Raw genomic sequence first — 14,900 nt, 5'->3', positions numbered from 1 at the left:
GAGCCTTTTAACTAACTGGGACACGAAGCCCAGAATATTTTCATCATCAGATAAAAACTTTACCCAGGTTTAGTGAGTTTGGTAAATAGAAAGGAGTATGCCACGATAGCTTGATTTTTATGAGAAGTGTGTCTGTGATAGTCACAAATGTGATAAATGATAGGTTTGGATGAGAAAGGGTATAAATAAGTAGATTTTATTCTTTACATGAAAAGCAGTCAGATAGGACATGCAATATGGTACTGCAAATAAATTGCTCAGTTAAAGAAAACTTAGAGGACTCAAAACATCAGTATTTTCTTCTCCAAATAAGTTTTCTTTCTTTAAATAGCCACGTCCTGTTAAAAGTCAGATATTTTGTTCAGTGTAATAGTTTGACATCTTAAACCTCTAAAATGTACTCAGTGTGAAGAAAAAAAGTTGTATCTGTTCTTTGTGTTTTTAAACTTGCCAATTCTCTGATAGTCTTTGGTTAAACTCTTTAGTTTATTGGCCTTGGCCCAAACCAAATAACCAAATGCAGTTTATGTTTATAGGTGGGGATGCCTAGGGAAGAGAAGGGGAATTCACAGCCTACTATGTTGGATGTGGCTTCTTGGAGTGATGACAGTCCCTAGGGTTGAGAGGCTGGCCCTTTGCCACTCAGTACAGTTCATTGTATTGAACTGAAACCATTCCTTGCCCAGATACTTCTGTGCATTTTGATTTTCTTTCTAGCGAATTTCTTGAGCTAGTGCTACTTTCCTGCTTAAAACATTGTCTCAGAGAAATAGTAAAAGGATACCAAGAACATGGTTCTGCATTGTTGAGGTTGAAGGGAGAGCTGGAAAGTGCCTAAGAAGCCAGTGGAGACCAGTCTTTTCACTAATGAGCAGAAAAAAATAGGCCCAGAGACCTGCGGAATTTATCCATCCGTACCCAGTGATGAGGTCCACAGATGGGTCTTCTGCATTTTTTTAAAAGTCTAGAGCTCTTTTCCTCTATTCCACATGTCCTATGTTCTGGGATATTTCTGATTTCTGAGGCATCCCAGCCCTAGATCAGCCATCTATTACAGAGTTTATTTCTCCTTCCACTCAACTCCTCCCTCCAGGACCTCTTAACCCTTTCCTAGTACAGTTTAGGAGAGGCCTTTTTAAGGTGTAGGGTATGGAATGATTTGTTGTCTCTATCCTGAATTACTCCTTGAGATGCAGGTTGGTTACAATACAACCCAGTTCTCACTGTCTGTAGAATTTTCCTGTGAGCTTTGCTATTTGGCATTGTAATGTGTTGTGCCATCATACACAGTATTGGTTGACATTGTCATTTGATCAAAAGGGTTTATTTCTAAGGAGCTTCTCCATCAGGTGATGTAAGGCTACAAGGTAAGTAAGACAGGAGTTTGAAATTTGGAATTCCTTAGTCTGGGTTTGTCTCAGCTCTGCTACTTACTGTTTGCTGATAGGCGAGTCATTTAAGCACTTAGAGCCTCACTCGTTGTCTGACCTCCCCTAACACCTCAGTCTCTAAACCAGGCTTGGTACTTACCTTTAGGTCAGTGAGGGGCCCTTAAGCTAGTGAGTGGGAAACCCAAAGATTATAATGTGGATTCTGTGGAAAATATTCTGAAGAGATGGTTACTTTTAACAGCCTTTTGTATTTTGTCTAGTTTCCAAATAGAAAAGGAAGGACTCAAAGCAATTGCCCTTTAATATCTTTAGTGTTGGGTGCAGAATCCAGACTCCGTTTTAGATCAGTGGTTCTCATTTGGGTAGTTTTGCCCCCAGGGGATATTTGGCAGTGTTCGGGGATGTTTTTGATTGTCCAGCTGGGGTATTGCTACTGGCTTCCAGCAGATAAAGGCCAGAGATGGTGCCTAATGCTGTACAACGCATGGAACAGCTGCAATCTTGAAGAATTATCCTGTCCAAAATGTTAGTTGCGCTGAGGTTGAGAAACTCTTATCCTAAATTACCTTGAATACATGCAGATGTAAAAGGAAATAGAAATAACTTGTGAAGAAAAATTCAAGTAATTTAAGTTGTTAGCTTCAAATTGTGACTATTTAAATAAAAATTAATTAAAATTAAATAAAATTCAGTTCCTTGGTAACACTGGCCACATTTTAAGTATGCTGTAGCCGCATGCAGCTAGTGGCCACCATATTGAACGGTGCAGATACCTGTCAGTGCTGTCATCCCCGAGAGTTCTGTTGGGACAGTTTTGACACAGTGCTTTTTTTGCACAGGACATGGCAAAAGTAAGTGCTCCTTACTTGTACTAGGCTCTGTTGGTTTTTAATGACTCAGGAATATCCTGCCCTCCTGGTTGGAACCTGAAAATACACCAGCGATTAGGTGGAGCTGAACAAAGGTTGTGGTGGGTAGAGGTTATAACAGTTGAAAGTTGCCTGAAATTTCAGTGTGCTGCACCAAAAAATGCAAGTATTAGTCCATGTGGATTAGAGCATCACATCACCAAACCAGTGGGAAATCTCACTATTTGATTATTGAGGTTGTTACCTAAAAACAATAACACCAGAGCAACTGGACTGGGAAAGTACAGTTGGGCTTAACTAAAATGATTAAATAAAGTTGATTAAGGAAAGTAAAGAGTAAAGAACAGGGTATGAAATAGCCAAACAAAAAATTCAAAATCAAACAAAGGGAGATCAATTTTATAAATCAAGAAATCAGTGACTAAATTGAAGGCTTGGGAGTAAACAGACACTTGCAAAGGTAATAACATGGTACAGGGGAGTGCAGCCAGGAATGATGGGGTGAATTGACAGAAGGTCAGGACTTCTCCCGAGCAATTAGGTTTTTTAGGAAATTAGTCTCTAAATGAAGACCAAAGACAGCGTCAGATTATGCCTCAGTAGATCTTACAGGGTGTATTGAAGGAAGCAACTTTATGTTGCTGGAGGATGCACTTGCGTCGTCTTTTCCCCGTTTTTATCATGCCTACTTCTAATTAAGAAAAACAGACTCCATTGTAGTCTTGTGTCTCTGTCATTTTGACACTTTGGCATCCTGAGCAAATGAAAACAGCCTCTCCTGGCTTGCTGTGATTATGGATTGTTGATTTATTTTTATAGTTGATTCTTTTAAGTTTTACTCAGAAAATTATTTTTTAAGTTTTTTATTATGGAAAATGTCAAGATATACAAAAGTAGAGGGAATGCTATAATGACCATCCAGGTACAGCAGTTATCACCCAGTGTTAACAGTTACCAACTCCGTGGCGAGTCCAGTTTCAATACTCTCCCCATCAGATAATTTAATGATGTATTTTCAATAGGTGTTTCAAAGATGGAGACTTAAAAAAAAAAGGCATCTAAAAAAACATCCCTTAAAATCAAAATTGAACCTGTTCAGATTTTCCTTTTGCACATAAATGCTTATTGTGTAGTTACAGTTTTATGTGCTAAAACTAATTGGGTTCTAACATGTTACAAAATTTGACATTCCTAAGACTAAGAAAATTTGGAATGCAGCCTCAGAAGGAGGGGCATCATCACACTGAAAATTTAAGGTTCCTTATAGCTCAATGCTGTCACTTCCTAACTTGCAATGTGATGGCATTTTGTCAGGAGTCACTTGTAATGGTCATGTAATGATGGTAAAATGGGATTCTTGAAATTATTTGCTGTGGGACATATTGAGGAATAAGATTAAGTGTGAAAAGTTTGCAACATTCTTCTTAGTTAATACATAGAAGTGAAGCTATTAATTAATTGAACTTGGCTATAATAATTTCATATTACTTGATAGAATCAGTGCAGTGGTAGTAAACCTTTTGAAAATGAGACATGGTAAATTCTAGATAACTGCTTTGTGACATTCTCATTTTTTTTCAGGATATTAAGTAAAATGTTAAAATTTAATGTTACTTCACACATAGTTTGTCTTAGCTGCATAGTGAAAGTGACGTTATTTGGTCTCTGATGGGTTTCACCTTAATAAAATGTTTTCAACCCTATTTTGTAAATCAGCCTTATTGAAGCATAATTTCCATACAATAAGAAGCTTACCCATTTTAAGTGTATAGTTTGATGAGTTTTGACAGATGCATAATTGTAGAAACTACCACAATCGAGATATAGAATTACTTTCATCACCCCCCAAAAAACTGAGTGCCCCTTTGCATTCTCATTTCCTATCCCTTGCCCCTGAAAACCAGTTTTACTTTTCCTCACTGTAATTTTGCCCTTTTTAGGATTTCATAGAAATAGAATCGTGTGTCCAGTGTCTTCTGCATTAGCATATGTGCATGTAGTAGTTTTTTTCCTCTTGTATTAATAGTATTTCATTGCTTGGCTATACCATAATTTTCAAATCTGATTTTTGACCAATATAAATTTGGGTTGTTTTCAGTTTCTGGCTATTCCTTAATCTTTATTTATTTATTTAAAAAAGTTCCTTCTTACAAAAAAATTCTTGTAGAAGATCTGGAAAATACAGATCAATTTAAAAAGTCTTAACAATAGTGCCATCACTGTTAATGTTTTGGTGGCTTTCTAGTTTCTTCTATATGTAGATAGTTTTTGTTTTATATGGTTGTGATCATCCTTGGTGTAATTTTATATACTTGAAGTTTTTCTTAACTTTAATATACCAAAATATTTTTCACAAGAAAAAGATACCAATAGTAAAAATTTTACATTTTTCTTGACAGCAAATTTTTATATTAAAGTACGTGTAATTGTATTTGTAAAGAGATTATATTTTAGAATTCCATTAGTAGTGGTTGTGGTCTAGATTGCTAGGTGTAGAGGTTATGATACTGTCTAGTGTAGGAAGCACTGAAGTGAATGAAAGATTTTTATTTACTTTCCTATCAGTGAGTCCATGCTCCATTTTTGTAGTTCAGGAGAAAAAGTGTTTAAAAACCTATCATTTCAAAAATTAGCTTTGCTCTAGCATGAATTTGATGTTCCAGAATTGAGGCAACGAGGAGTTCGAGGTATTGGAGGTGTTCTAGGTTTAACTCAGATACTAGGTGGTCTCACAGACAATCTCAAACTCCAGAGAGGCCCTTTGACCTTTGAACAGCTGCAAGACCCTTTTACACCTGAGATTTTCTTTGACAGTCTGCTTGCTGGGTGACAAGTGGGTTTTGTAAGCCTTAAGAAAAAGTTACATTTGAGATTAGGAAGTTTATATAATGAAAAAAGTTAAGAAAGCAGAGGTAATATGGTAGGGTTATTTTAACATCTAAACCATGAAAGCAGGGTTTTATATGAAAGACTTTGCGGGGAGAGGTACTGGGTTTGTGCAGTTCATCATCTATATTCTGAGGTTGTAGAAATGTCTTTGTTGTCCAGAAGTGATTTGAACTAGTTCAATTATTGCTCTGTTTCATCTGTGTATGGAAACCCTACTGTGCCTTTAAAGGAAGTACTGTGCCTTTAAATGAAGTACCAATCAAGTGATTTTTCTAAAATTATATGCAAATTAGTTTAAATACTCATTCTCTTAGTAGGCTTTTATTTCTAGTAGTGTTTAAAGTCTTCATCTCCTAGAAGTCCCTGATACTTTATTTAAGTGATCATGTTTCATGTTTATTAAGTGTTCTGATTATTATATACAGGTAGAGTTTAATTGGTGGGGAGGAGTGAGTAATTCAATGCTATGGACATTGTGATCGTTTCTTCTTGTAAGGTTGTTCTTAGGGGAAGTATGGGAACTGCATTTTCTTTGCCTCCCGCAGTTGCCAGTTGAGGATGAATCCAAATTGCTGCCTCATGATCCTAGTAATTCTGTGCTAGGTTTCTGTCACTGTTAGGGGTTGCAGAACCTCGAATGGGTGTCTCCTGTTCAGGAGGTTGACATCCCATGGTCTAAAGGTCAGAGGTGACACATGGGCTGATTCTGTTTGCAACTGCGGAGGAATATGTACAACACCCACATCCAGAAACAGGAGTTAGTGTGAGGTTAGCAGCCACTCCATACCACATGCCATCCCAGAATGTTTCTGGTTTCACAAAACTGTTGAGTTGGGAGTGTGCGTGTGTGTCTAGAGCAGTTGGTCTTCTGCTTTTCTTCTGCAGGGCCTCTTGACTTCCCAGAAGAGTCTTCAGAAATGTAAAAAGGTTCTTCAGTTGACATGAGGATTCAATCATTTTTTGGTGAATTTTGGATATTCTTGAGAAGTAATAGCATTTGTGTTTGGGCATGATTTGTTTTAATCTTTTTTTTTTCTTGCAAGTGGAAAGTTTTTCTGCCAATAATGTTGAAGTTTTTTAAGAGTAACACAGCCTAACCAAATTTTAATGACAACAGTTACTGTGGTTTTTCCTGATAGAGGTTCTTTGATTTAAAGTATTGTAGTGTTCAATGGACCACAATCATTAGGAACACAAAAGTTTGAGGTCTACTGTATAAAAGGCTCTATCCATATTTCCTTGTCCTAAAATTAATCGATGACAGCAAATAGGGCCTTGCTCGCCAGTCCTCACTGCCCCCAGCCTTCTTTTCCCCATCAAACTACAGATTCTGTAGCTGTTAATGATTGAGATCCTTCCTGATCCTTGAGGCTAGAATAATTTATTTTTGTTTGCTTTTTTTGTTTTTGCTAACAAAGTTTTAAAAACTTGATTTAAGTTATATAAATACTATGTCCTCCCTAGAACTGTAAGAAACTGAGAGGATAGTTTTTTAAAAACACATGTCAGTGCACATAGGGTAACAGTCTAGCTGGGGGAGTGAAGCTGATCCATAGATCGGTAGTAAACTATGAAAGACTGGGGAAGAGGTAGTTGAGTTTGGCCTGTGTAAATATTTGCTATGTGTTGCCAGCACAGAGATTGAGAACAGTGTTAGGTTAGTTTTCCTTGTTCAGTAAATGTGTGCTTCTTGCTTCAAACCTTGTGCTAGGCTGGAGGTGGCTGCTGTGTTTCACTTGTTCCACCAACCCTTCCTGGAACTTTGGGTTGATAAGTACTTGGAACATTTTACGGCTCATTGGGAAAGTTTGGAGAAGAGTGAGATGATGAGTTAGTGGGCCCAGGAAGTGGCATCAGGTTGGTGTACCTTTTTTTTTTTTTAACTTTTTACTTTGAAATAATTACACACTCACAAGAAGTTGTAAAAGTGCAGAGAGGGCCCGTTTCCCTATAAATAACCCAGCTTCCCCAGGTGGTAACATCTTGAGTGTACCAAGTATTTGTGACATCCTTGTAAAGTATTAGAGATGTCAAGGAGCATTTTCCCCTTATGCATCTTTGGAAATGATTTGTTTCTCTGCTAAGACACAAATTTAAACAAAACTTGGTTTTCTTAGATGATTTTGAATTGATGAAATATACTAGGCAGCGATTGAATTTTTAGTCAGTCTTTGTCTTTAACATGGTGGTGAATGGAATATAAATTGGAGGAAGCCAGTACTCAGGGATTTGGGTTTTTTAAAAAAATCTGACACAAACTGGCCATGTGACCAAAGTAAATGTGTATAACTTTGATTTGTAAAACGAGAATTGGGTCAGATCACTTAGGTTTTTCCTACTCAAGTTTCTGTACTTTTAGGATTGTGGTAGGGAAAAGGATTTTGGTATCATAGAATGGCTCAGAGAGAGAAGGAACTATGAGTCTATGTTGTCCATAATTTCTTTCACTCAAATTTGATAAATGAAAAATGAACAAGGAACGTAGGAAAATAAGTTTTACTCTTTTGCTCAATTCAATGAGGATTTTGCCAACTAAATTATATACATTGGGATACAAGAATGATGGCCTCTGCCCTCATGAAGCTTTTGTTTTAGTGGGGAGACAGTCATGTAAATAAAGAATTAAGTGCTGAAAGATAATACTAAGTGACAGGGAAGAAGGATCTGATGATTAGACCTGGTGCTTAAAGGGCTTTGAAGACAAGGATGCAGGGTGTGGGGACTGGTTGATCCTCTCTGGGCTCTTGAGCCCAGTGAATTTTCATATACAGGCATTGAAGATACTGTTGGCAACCAGATGTTCACCACAGGTGTCTGTATTGGCTTTGGTAATCAGTTTTAGTAGTAGTCCAGAACTCTTGCACTGTATGAGAACAATTTATGTATAGACAGTGATTTTGTTTCTTTGCTTTTTGTTTGCAAAAGATACTGTCCAGGGATAAGACAAGAAGATAGGGCTCATCAGGGTATGAAAACAGGTTGCTTCATTCTGATGCTTTGACTTAGCATTGCAAGAGAAGCATCTATAGGGAGTTGGCAAGGAAGGGGAGAGGAGATACATGAGGAGCTTGCGTGGAGAGTCTGTGCTCCCGTCTGTTCACTCATTGTGCACAGGCTGGGACAGACCCTGTGGCCGTCTCAATGCTGTAAGGAAAGCAGTGTCAGAGCACAGGGACACTTAACTGTAAGGCCAAGTGTCCTCTGACTCTTTCATTGTTAATTGTTTTTTTAAAAAAGTACTTAATTTCATATAGTGCACTGCCAATAAACATTTCAAGGTTATTTATAGTTATAGATACTCATGTGATAGAACTTTTTTTAATGGATATAGAGTTTCACATCAGATTTAAGACCCCTGGGTGAGATGAAATAGTCAAAATTAGAGCCTTTAAGTTTTGAAACAAGATTTTATCTGTCTTCAGAAGTTTTGTTTATGGTATTGACATTCATTATCAAGTATTAACAATCCCTACAGAATTTGAGAGTGTTACTCTGTATCCGAGAGATGTTGTGTACCATAAACAGGTCCTGATGGGGAGAGAGCTCCAGTTATAGCTGGTGTATGTTGGTCAGCTTTGCCATTTTAAGATTTGATTTTATATCCTGCCCCAGTCCTGCTCTTCTACCCTCTTGTACCCACTCTGATGGGTATTTAGAAGCAGTGGACATTCTAAACTCTTGTACCACCTTGCTGGTTTAACTGGAGGGGGGCTTAGAAACCAGCCAAGCTCTTTTTAAAAAAATTTTAAACTTCTAGGGTTGATGTGTTTAATTTGACACGAATGAATTTAGTACAATTCTTTTAATTATACTTTCCTTGTAAGTTTAATGGGAGAAATTTCTGTATGGCAAAAACTTGCTTGAAATAATGAATTATAAAGCAAAAGCACATTGACAGTGTATCACCTCCTGAGGTTGGGAGTATTTGTTCACCATTTCTAGTGGGTGGAGACTTCTTTTTTGGAAGGCTGTTTGTTTAGGAGGTCCTAGTACTTTGGAGTGTTCAGTGGAATTCATCTTCTGTTTTCCAGGGTACCTGTGATCACTCTGTATGTTAGGCTGTAATAATTGATACTATCTTTTGACTTGATTTTGACTGCTGCATAGAAAGTCTCTTTTTAATGTTCAATATTGTATACTGAGGAAGAGTTTAGGATGCCTTTCTGTATTTTACAGCTGAGGAAATTCAGGGCTTGAGTGCCTAGATGATTAGTGAAGTTGTGGAGAGTACTCAGCATTAACTCAGCTTTCTTGCTTTTCCTTTTCTTTCTTTCTTTTTTTTTTTATTGATATATAGTTGATACACAGTCTTAATTGGTTTCAAGTATACAACACAGTGGTTCAACAGTTACATACGTTGTTAAATCCTCACCCCCACTAGTGCAGTTACTATCTGTCAACATAAGATGTTACAGAATCACTAGCTATATTCTCCGTGCTGGACTACCATCCCTGTGACCAGCTTAGATTATGATTCAGAATTTTTGTGCTCCTTTATCCCTCTCTTCTTCCCACCCTAACCCCTCCCCCATAGTAACTGTCAGTCACTTCTCGGTGTCCTTGAGTCTTGTTTTTTCTTTTCTTTTTTGGAATGGGCATGGGAAGTTGCTTTCTGACACATAAGTATGTCAGTATATATAAATGCAATTAAATATTAATATGTTCACACACTCATACACACACACTACAGTATCACATCATTTAATTCAGAAAATTTTGGGGGGCTGCTGCTACATGTCAGTTCTAGTCTTGGATGTATGGTGGTGAAGCTAAGTCTATGGGAAAAACAGGCCATTAGGAGGCAGTGTGATTAATACAGTGAAACATGAAGTTCAGGATTCTTCCCCCAAGCACATACCCTACTGTGGGAGGGATGGGGCTGTGCCATGAGGGGTAGTGCCTTGAAGACTGGAGGCAGAAGGAATAGCATGTGTGAAGACTGAAAGATAAGAGAGTGTGGTACCTTTAGGAATTAAGAAAGCCCAGGATGCTTAGAGTGGTGAATGCATAGGGTTTCAAAGCAGTTGAATAGTTTTCTTGTACTCTGTTAATGTCTTCAGTAGTGAGGTTGGTATTAGCCTAATAAAGTAAATTTGATGTGCAGGGTCATATATTGGTTTTGACTGATTAACCTAAACCAGTGCAGTAAGGATGTGAATTCCCTCCCAGTTTAGGCCTGTTGCTTGACTTCATGGCTACAAATAGCATCCTTCACCTCTGTCCAGCCAAGTTACTTGTGTTTGCTGCTGTGGATGAGGATGGACAGACTTGGGTGCATGGTTCAAGTCAATGCCACATTGCTGTTGGGAAAACACTGCAAATCCTGCAGATGGTCCAATAATATCACTGAGGTAAATACAAGATGGTGTCTTTTTCTAAGAGAGAAAACAGTCCACCTTGTTACAGACAAAAGTTTCATAAGTGCTGAAGGAAAATGACAGCATATTCGTCACTGGGTTATGAGAGGTTACTTTTGATGTGTCTTAATAGTTTTAGTATTTACTTCCATATGAATATGTACTTTTAATAATAGAAAAAGAATAAATCCCTAGGAAAGTGTTTTAGTTTAGTTAACAACATTAAAAGCACTGAATAAAGAATACTGGTTTAATGACATTAAATTTTTTTTCTCTAGAAGTGTCTTACAGGAAATATAATTCTTTGTGTAAAACTAATTGAGGGATGATTTTTTAAGTAGGTTTTTTTTTTCAATTATTTTGAGCTTTGATTTTAAGCAAAGCCCATTAGGATCATATATTTGGGCATAATTTCTGACTTGAGTTTACAGAAATGTGTTTGCAGCCCTGTCCCAAAGAAATATTGTGTGTAATGAAAGCCTTTTGGATTTGGACAAGAATTTATCATTTCCATTTTACATACAGAGTTCACTCAGGGAGAAGACAGCTTGTATAAAACATTGTGGTAACATTTAAACACTATTTTCCCCCTAGTAAATTGACCAGTATTTCATCATAACTTAAATATAAAGGAGCACTCTCAGACAGCGTTTTTAAAAATGCAACTTAACATTTCTTTCATTCATTCATTCATTCATTCTTTAATTCATTGTTAGTCAGTCTATCTTTGTTGAGGGCTTGTTCTGGCCCAGACATTGGTGCTACATCAGTAAACAAAGAGGCAAAAATTCCTGTACTTGTGGAGCGTATATTCTAGTGACATACTTTTTGGGTGTAAGTAATTGGGAAACACTTCTTTCCAAATGTGTGGTGTTTTAATTTCCATACGTGACATCTGTTTGAAATGCATTATTAAGATTGTTATCAAAAGTGATGGTAAAGCCCACTAAATTAATAGTTCTTCGTAATACCCCTAAAGGCTTGATTAAGCATTTTCATCATTGCGCAGGGCCAGCCTTTATACAGCCCCTTCCCTCAGTTTGACCTTGTGAGTTCCAGTCCAGGAGAGCTGAGAGGTGGCTACTTTGAAGACAGGCTAATTGTATCAGATGGTCTTAAGATTCCTAATACCTGATGTATGTTAGTACATATTCTTATTAAATTAATTTGAACTTCAAAAGCAAAATATTTAATTTTAATAAACATAAGTTGTTGAAACTGTTTTGATTTTTGGGATAAGGAGTGAACTAAGTGTCGTGATTTTTTTTGCATGTGTTATTCCAATAACATTGGAAGGTACCACTGTATAACTTCACTTTTTTCCCCCTTCTATGTTTCATCTAGTAGGCCTTCCTTAAAGAGTGAGCCTTGATTTTATGTGTGTATGTTTTTGGTGTGGTTATTTTTTTTTTTTTGCTCCAGCATTCTATTGTAAACATTTTCAAACATGCAGAAAAACTGAATGAACAATCTGTTCATTCAGCTAGATTCAATAATTGCTAACACTTTACCAATTTTGCAAAATAAACACATATATACAGTTGACCCTTGAACAATGTGGGGGTTGGGATGTCGACCCCTTGTGCAGCTGAAAATCCACCTAAGTTTTGACTCTCCAAAAGCTTGACTGCTTATTGCCTACGGTTGACTGAAAGCCTTACTGATACCATAAACAGTTGAGGCATATTTTATATATTAAATCTATTATAAACTATCGCAATAAAGTAAGCTAGAGAAAAAATGTTTTTTCAAATTGTTGCAAATCTCCAAAAAATTTTCCAGTGTTATTTATCGAAAAAAATCTACTTGTTAGTGGACCTGTGCAGTTTGAACCTGTGTTGTTCAAGGGTTAACTGTATAAATTACTTGGTTGGACCATTTGGAAGTGGAGCAGTCATCATGATTCTTTATCCTTGCATTTTCCAAGAGTCCAGACTTTCTCCTGGAACAACCACCATACCATTATCACACCTTAGAAAATGGACAAGAATCCCTTAATAGTCTGTAGTAGTCGGGGTATATTCATTTTTCTCCACTTGTCTTCAAAATATCTGTATATGATAGCTGGGTTTTTTGAACCAGAATTCCAGGCAAGTTCACACGTTGTATTTGGCTTCATTTGAATTTTTGTCATGGACTCATTTTTACAAAAATATTTTCAGTTTTTGCAAAGGCCACACTTAATCACTGAAATATTAAAATCTTTTTCTTTACACAATTGTCATTAAAAAAATTTTTGTGAACTGTTAATTGGCCTATATAAACAGTTTTCATTTGTCCGTGGTATGTGTGTTTTGATGAACTTCCCAGTTACTCCTTTTCTCCAGATCAGCATGAGATGTTGCATCTTTTGCAAGTTTGCAATTTCACTTTTTACATATTTTGCATTGTATTGTTAGATGATGTCCTATAATCAGCAACAGTTTGAATCCAAAAGATGTGGAGTGATAGGCCAGGTTGTGTACCTCTTAAGCTTGCAGGGATGTTTGCTGACTATTTTCTTAAGAGATAAGTAAGAGGCTGGTGAAAGTTTTGGCCTTGTCAGCTTTTCTTTCTTTATGCAGTCTCCTGACAGCGGGGATGAGGAAATGAGAACATTCTGTCGGTGTGTGTGTTTCCTGGTGTGGTAGGAGATTGGCTTTTTGAGCACAGATTTACTATTCAGATGAGTCCAAGGTCAAATGGATTTAAGCTACTGGGAATAAATGTTTCAGGAAGTTCACAGGTGTTTGTGCTATAAAGTTGTTTTTTAAACTTAGCACAGTTAAAGGAAGCCAGTAAGGAAGATACCAAAGATGAAAGACCTAAGTGAGGCCTTGTTCATATACCAGTGGGATTAGGACCAGAGAAAATGTTGAGGTTTTCTTTGATCATCATTCTGTTTTTTTTATTGGTCTGTAATCAACCACTCCAAACTTAATGGTGTAAAACAACAATCATTTATTACTATTATTTCTGGGGATTGACAGTAACTCAGCGAGTGGTTCTTACTCTTGTTTCTTATGCAATTGCAGTCAGATAGTAACTGGAATCATCTAGAAGACTCAGACAGCTGGGATCTGGCCCAGCTGAGGTTCCCGAGGCAGGTCTGCCTCTGCGGCCTCTCTGTGGCGTCTCTGCAGCAGGAGACTTCTGGTGGCTGGACTTGCTGTGCGGTGGCCAATAATTTCAAAGGTGACAGCCATGCTGGAATGCCTTTTTATGCCATAGCCTTTTAAGTCATGCAGAGTCACTTCTGCCCTATTCTTTTGTCAAAAACAAGGCATAAGGCCCATTTCAAGGGGAGGGTAATTATATTCCAACTCCTGTGGGAGGAGTGTCAAAAAATTTATACTTTTTTTTGGACCTACCATTACCATTTTAAAAGATGAAAATTAATAATTACTCAAGGTGATTTAGGTTTCATGAAAGTTTTAGAAAAGATTGATACCATGTATTTGAAAATGGAAACAACGAAGACTTGACATTTATGGCTGGAGATGTAATAGTGCATTTTGTGGTAGTAGTAATTGTTAATGAGCATAACATTTCCAAAAAAGTGTTGAAGTCCACCATTCAACAGTTTAACATCACAGAGAACACTCCCCTACTGACCCCCTCTCCCCCCCCCGAAAAAAACATCTAGATCAGAATCACAAGGGAAGAATCAAAATATAAATGTGCTTCTTTGACATCACTGGTATTACTCATAGTCAGGTGGTTGACTGGGTGTATTATTTTAGGAAATTTAAACATTTGATATGTTCTGAGACTTAAAAGATCAAAATGTAGGCTAGCAATTACTTCTTTACTATGACTGTGCTCAGACGCAGGGTGTGTTTCCTGTGAAACAAATTTTCTTTGGCCAGAGCAACTTGGCTTCATCATCCGTTTGATTAGTCAACCTCAGGATTGAAAGTTTTCTATTTCCAGAGACACATCTGCCCTGAAGTGATTAGGTTTTGTTGCTAAGTCTTTTTGTTTTAATAATCCTTTACATATCTATTATGCGCCAGGCTTTGTACTAGCTACTGGCTGTACGTGGCATTCAAAAGAAACCTTGCAACCAATTCGAAAATGAGAATTCCAGAAATTTTTTGGACAGGGTCATTGAAATAAATGTATGGTTTTCCAGTATGATTAATATGAAGATGGATCTATTTGCATGTAAAGTTTGTTAGAAATAGGCTTTATCACTTCATAGCTTTGCCAAGGGTGGTATTTTGATGTTATTTGTGGTCAGTGTTAAAGGGATATTGTGTGTCACTTTTCTTGGTGTTTTGCAGTTTTTATGAAGTGGAATAATAATTTTATTAAATGTGATGAAATTCATACATCTTTTGTGTGAATGTGAAAAAGAAAGGCCCTATTTATCTCTATATTCAGTACCTTTGTGGGCCTGGACAGTTTCTAAG

At 37.1% G+C, this 14,900-nt stretch overlaps 1 protein-coding gene across 4 annotated transcripts in view; it reads left to right on the top strand.

The window, feature by feature from the left end:
• UBR5 (ubiquitin protein ligase E3 component n-recognin 5) overlaps positions 1–14,900 on the top strand; it is a 133,119-nt gene that overhangs the window by 2,980 nt on the left and 115,239 nt on the right. The window contains exon 1 of one of the 4 annotated variants that reach the window (XM_073229913.1): positions 10,340–10,500. The exons of the other annotated variants lie outside the window; for them this stretch is intronic. Within the exon in view, the coding sequence (XP_073086014.1) occupies positions 10,439–10,500 (62 nt within the window). The 5' untranslated portion in view covers positions 10,340–10,438. Of the gene's footprint in view, positions 1–10,339; positions 10,501–14,900 lie in introns of those variants that run through there. 4 annotated transcript variants of the gene reach the window in all.

This window comes from Manis javanica, chromosome 2, assembly GCF_040802235.1.
Source record: "Manis javanica isolate MJ-LG chromosome 2, MJ_LKY, whole genome shotgun sequence".
Classification (NCBI taxonomy): Eukaryota; Metazoa; Chordata; class Mammalia; order Pholidota; family Manidae; genus Manis; species Manis javanica.
This window is presented reverse-complemented; position numbering and strand designations above follow the sequence as displayed.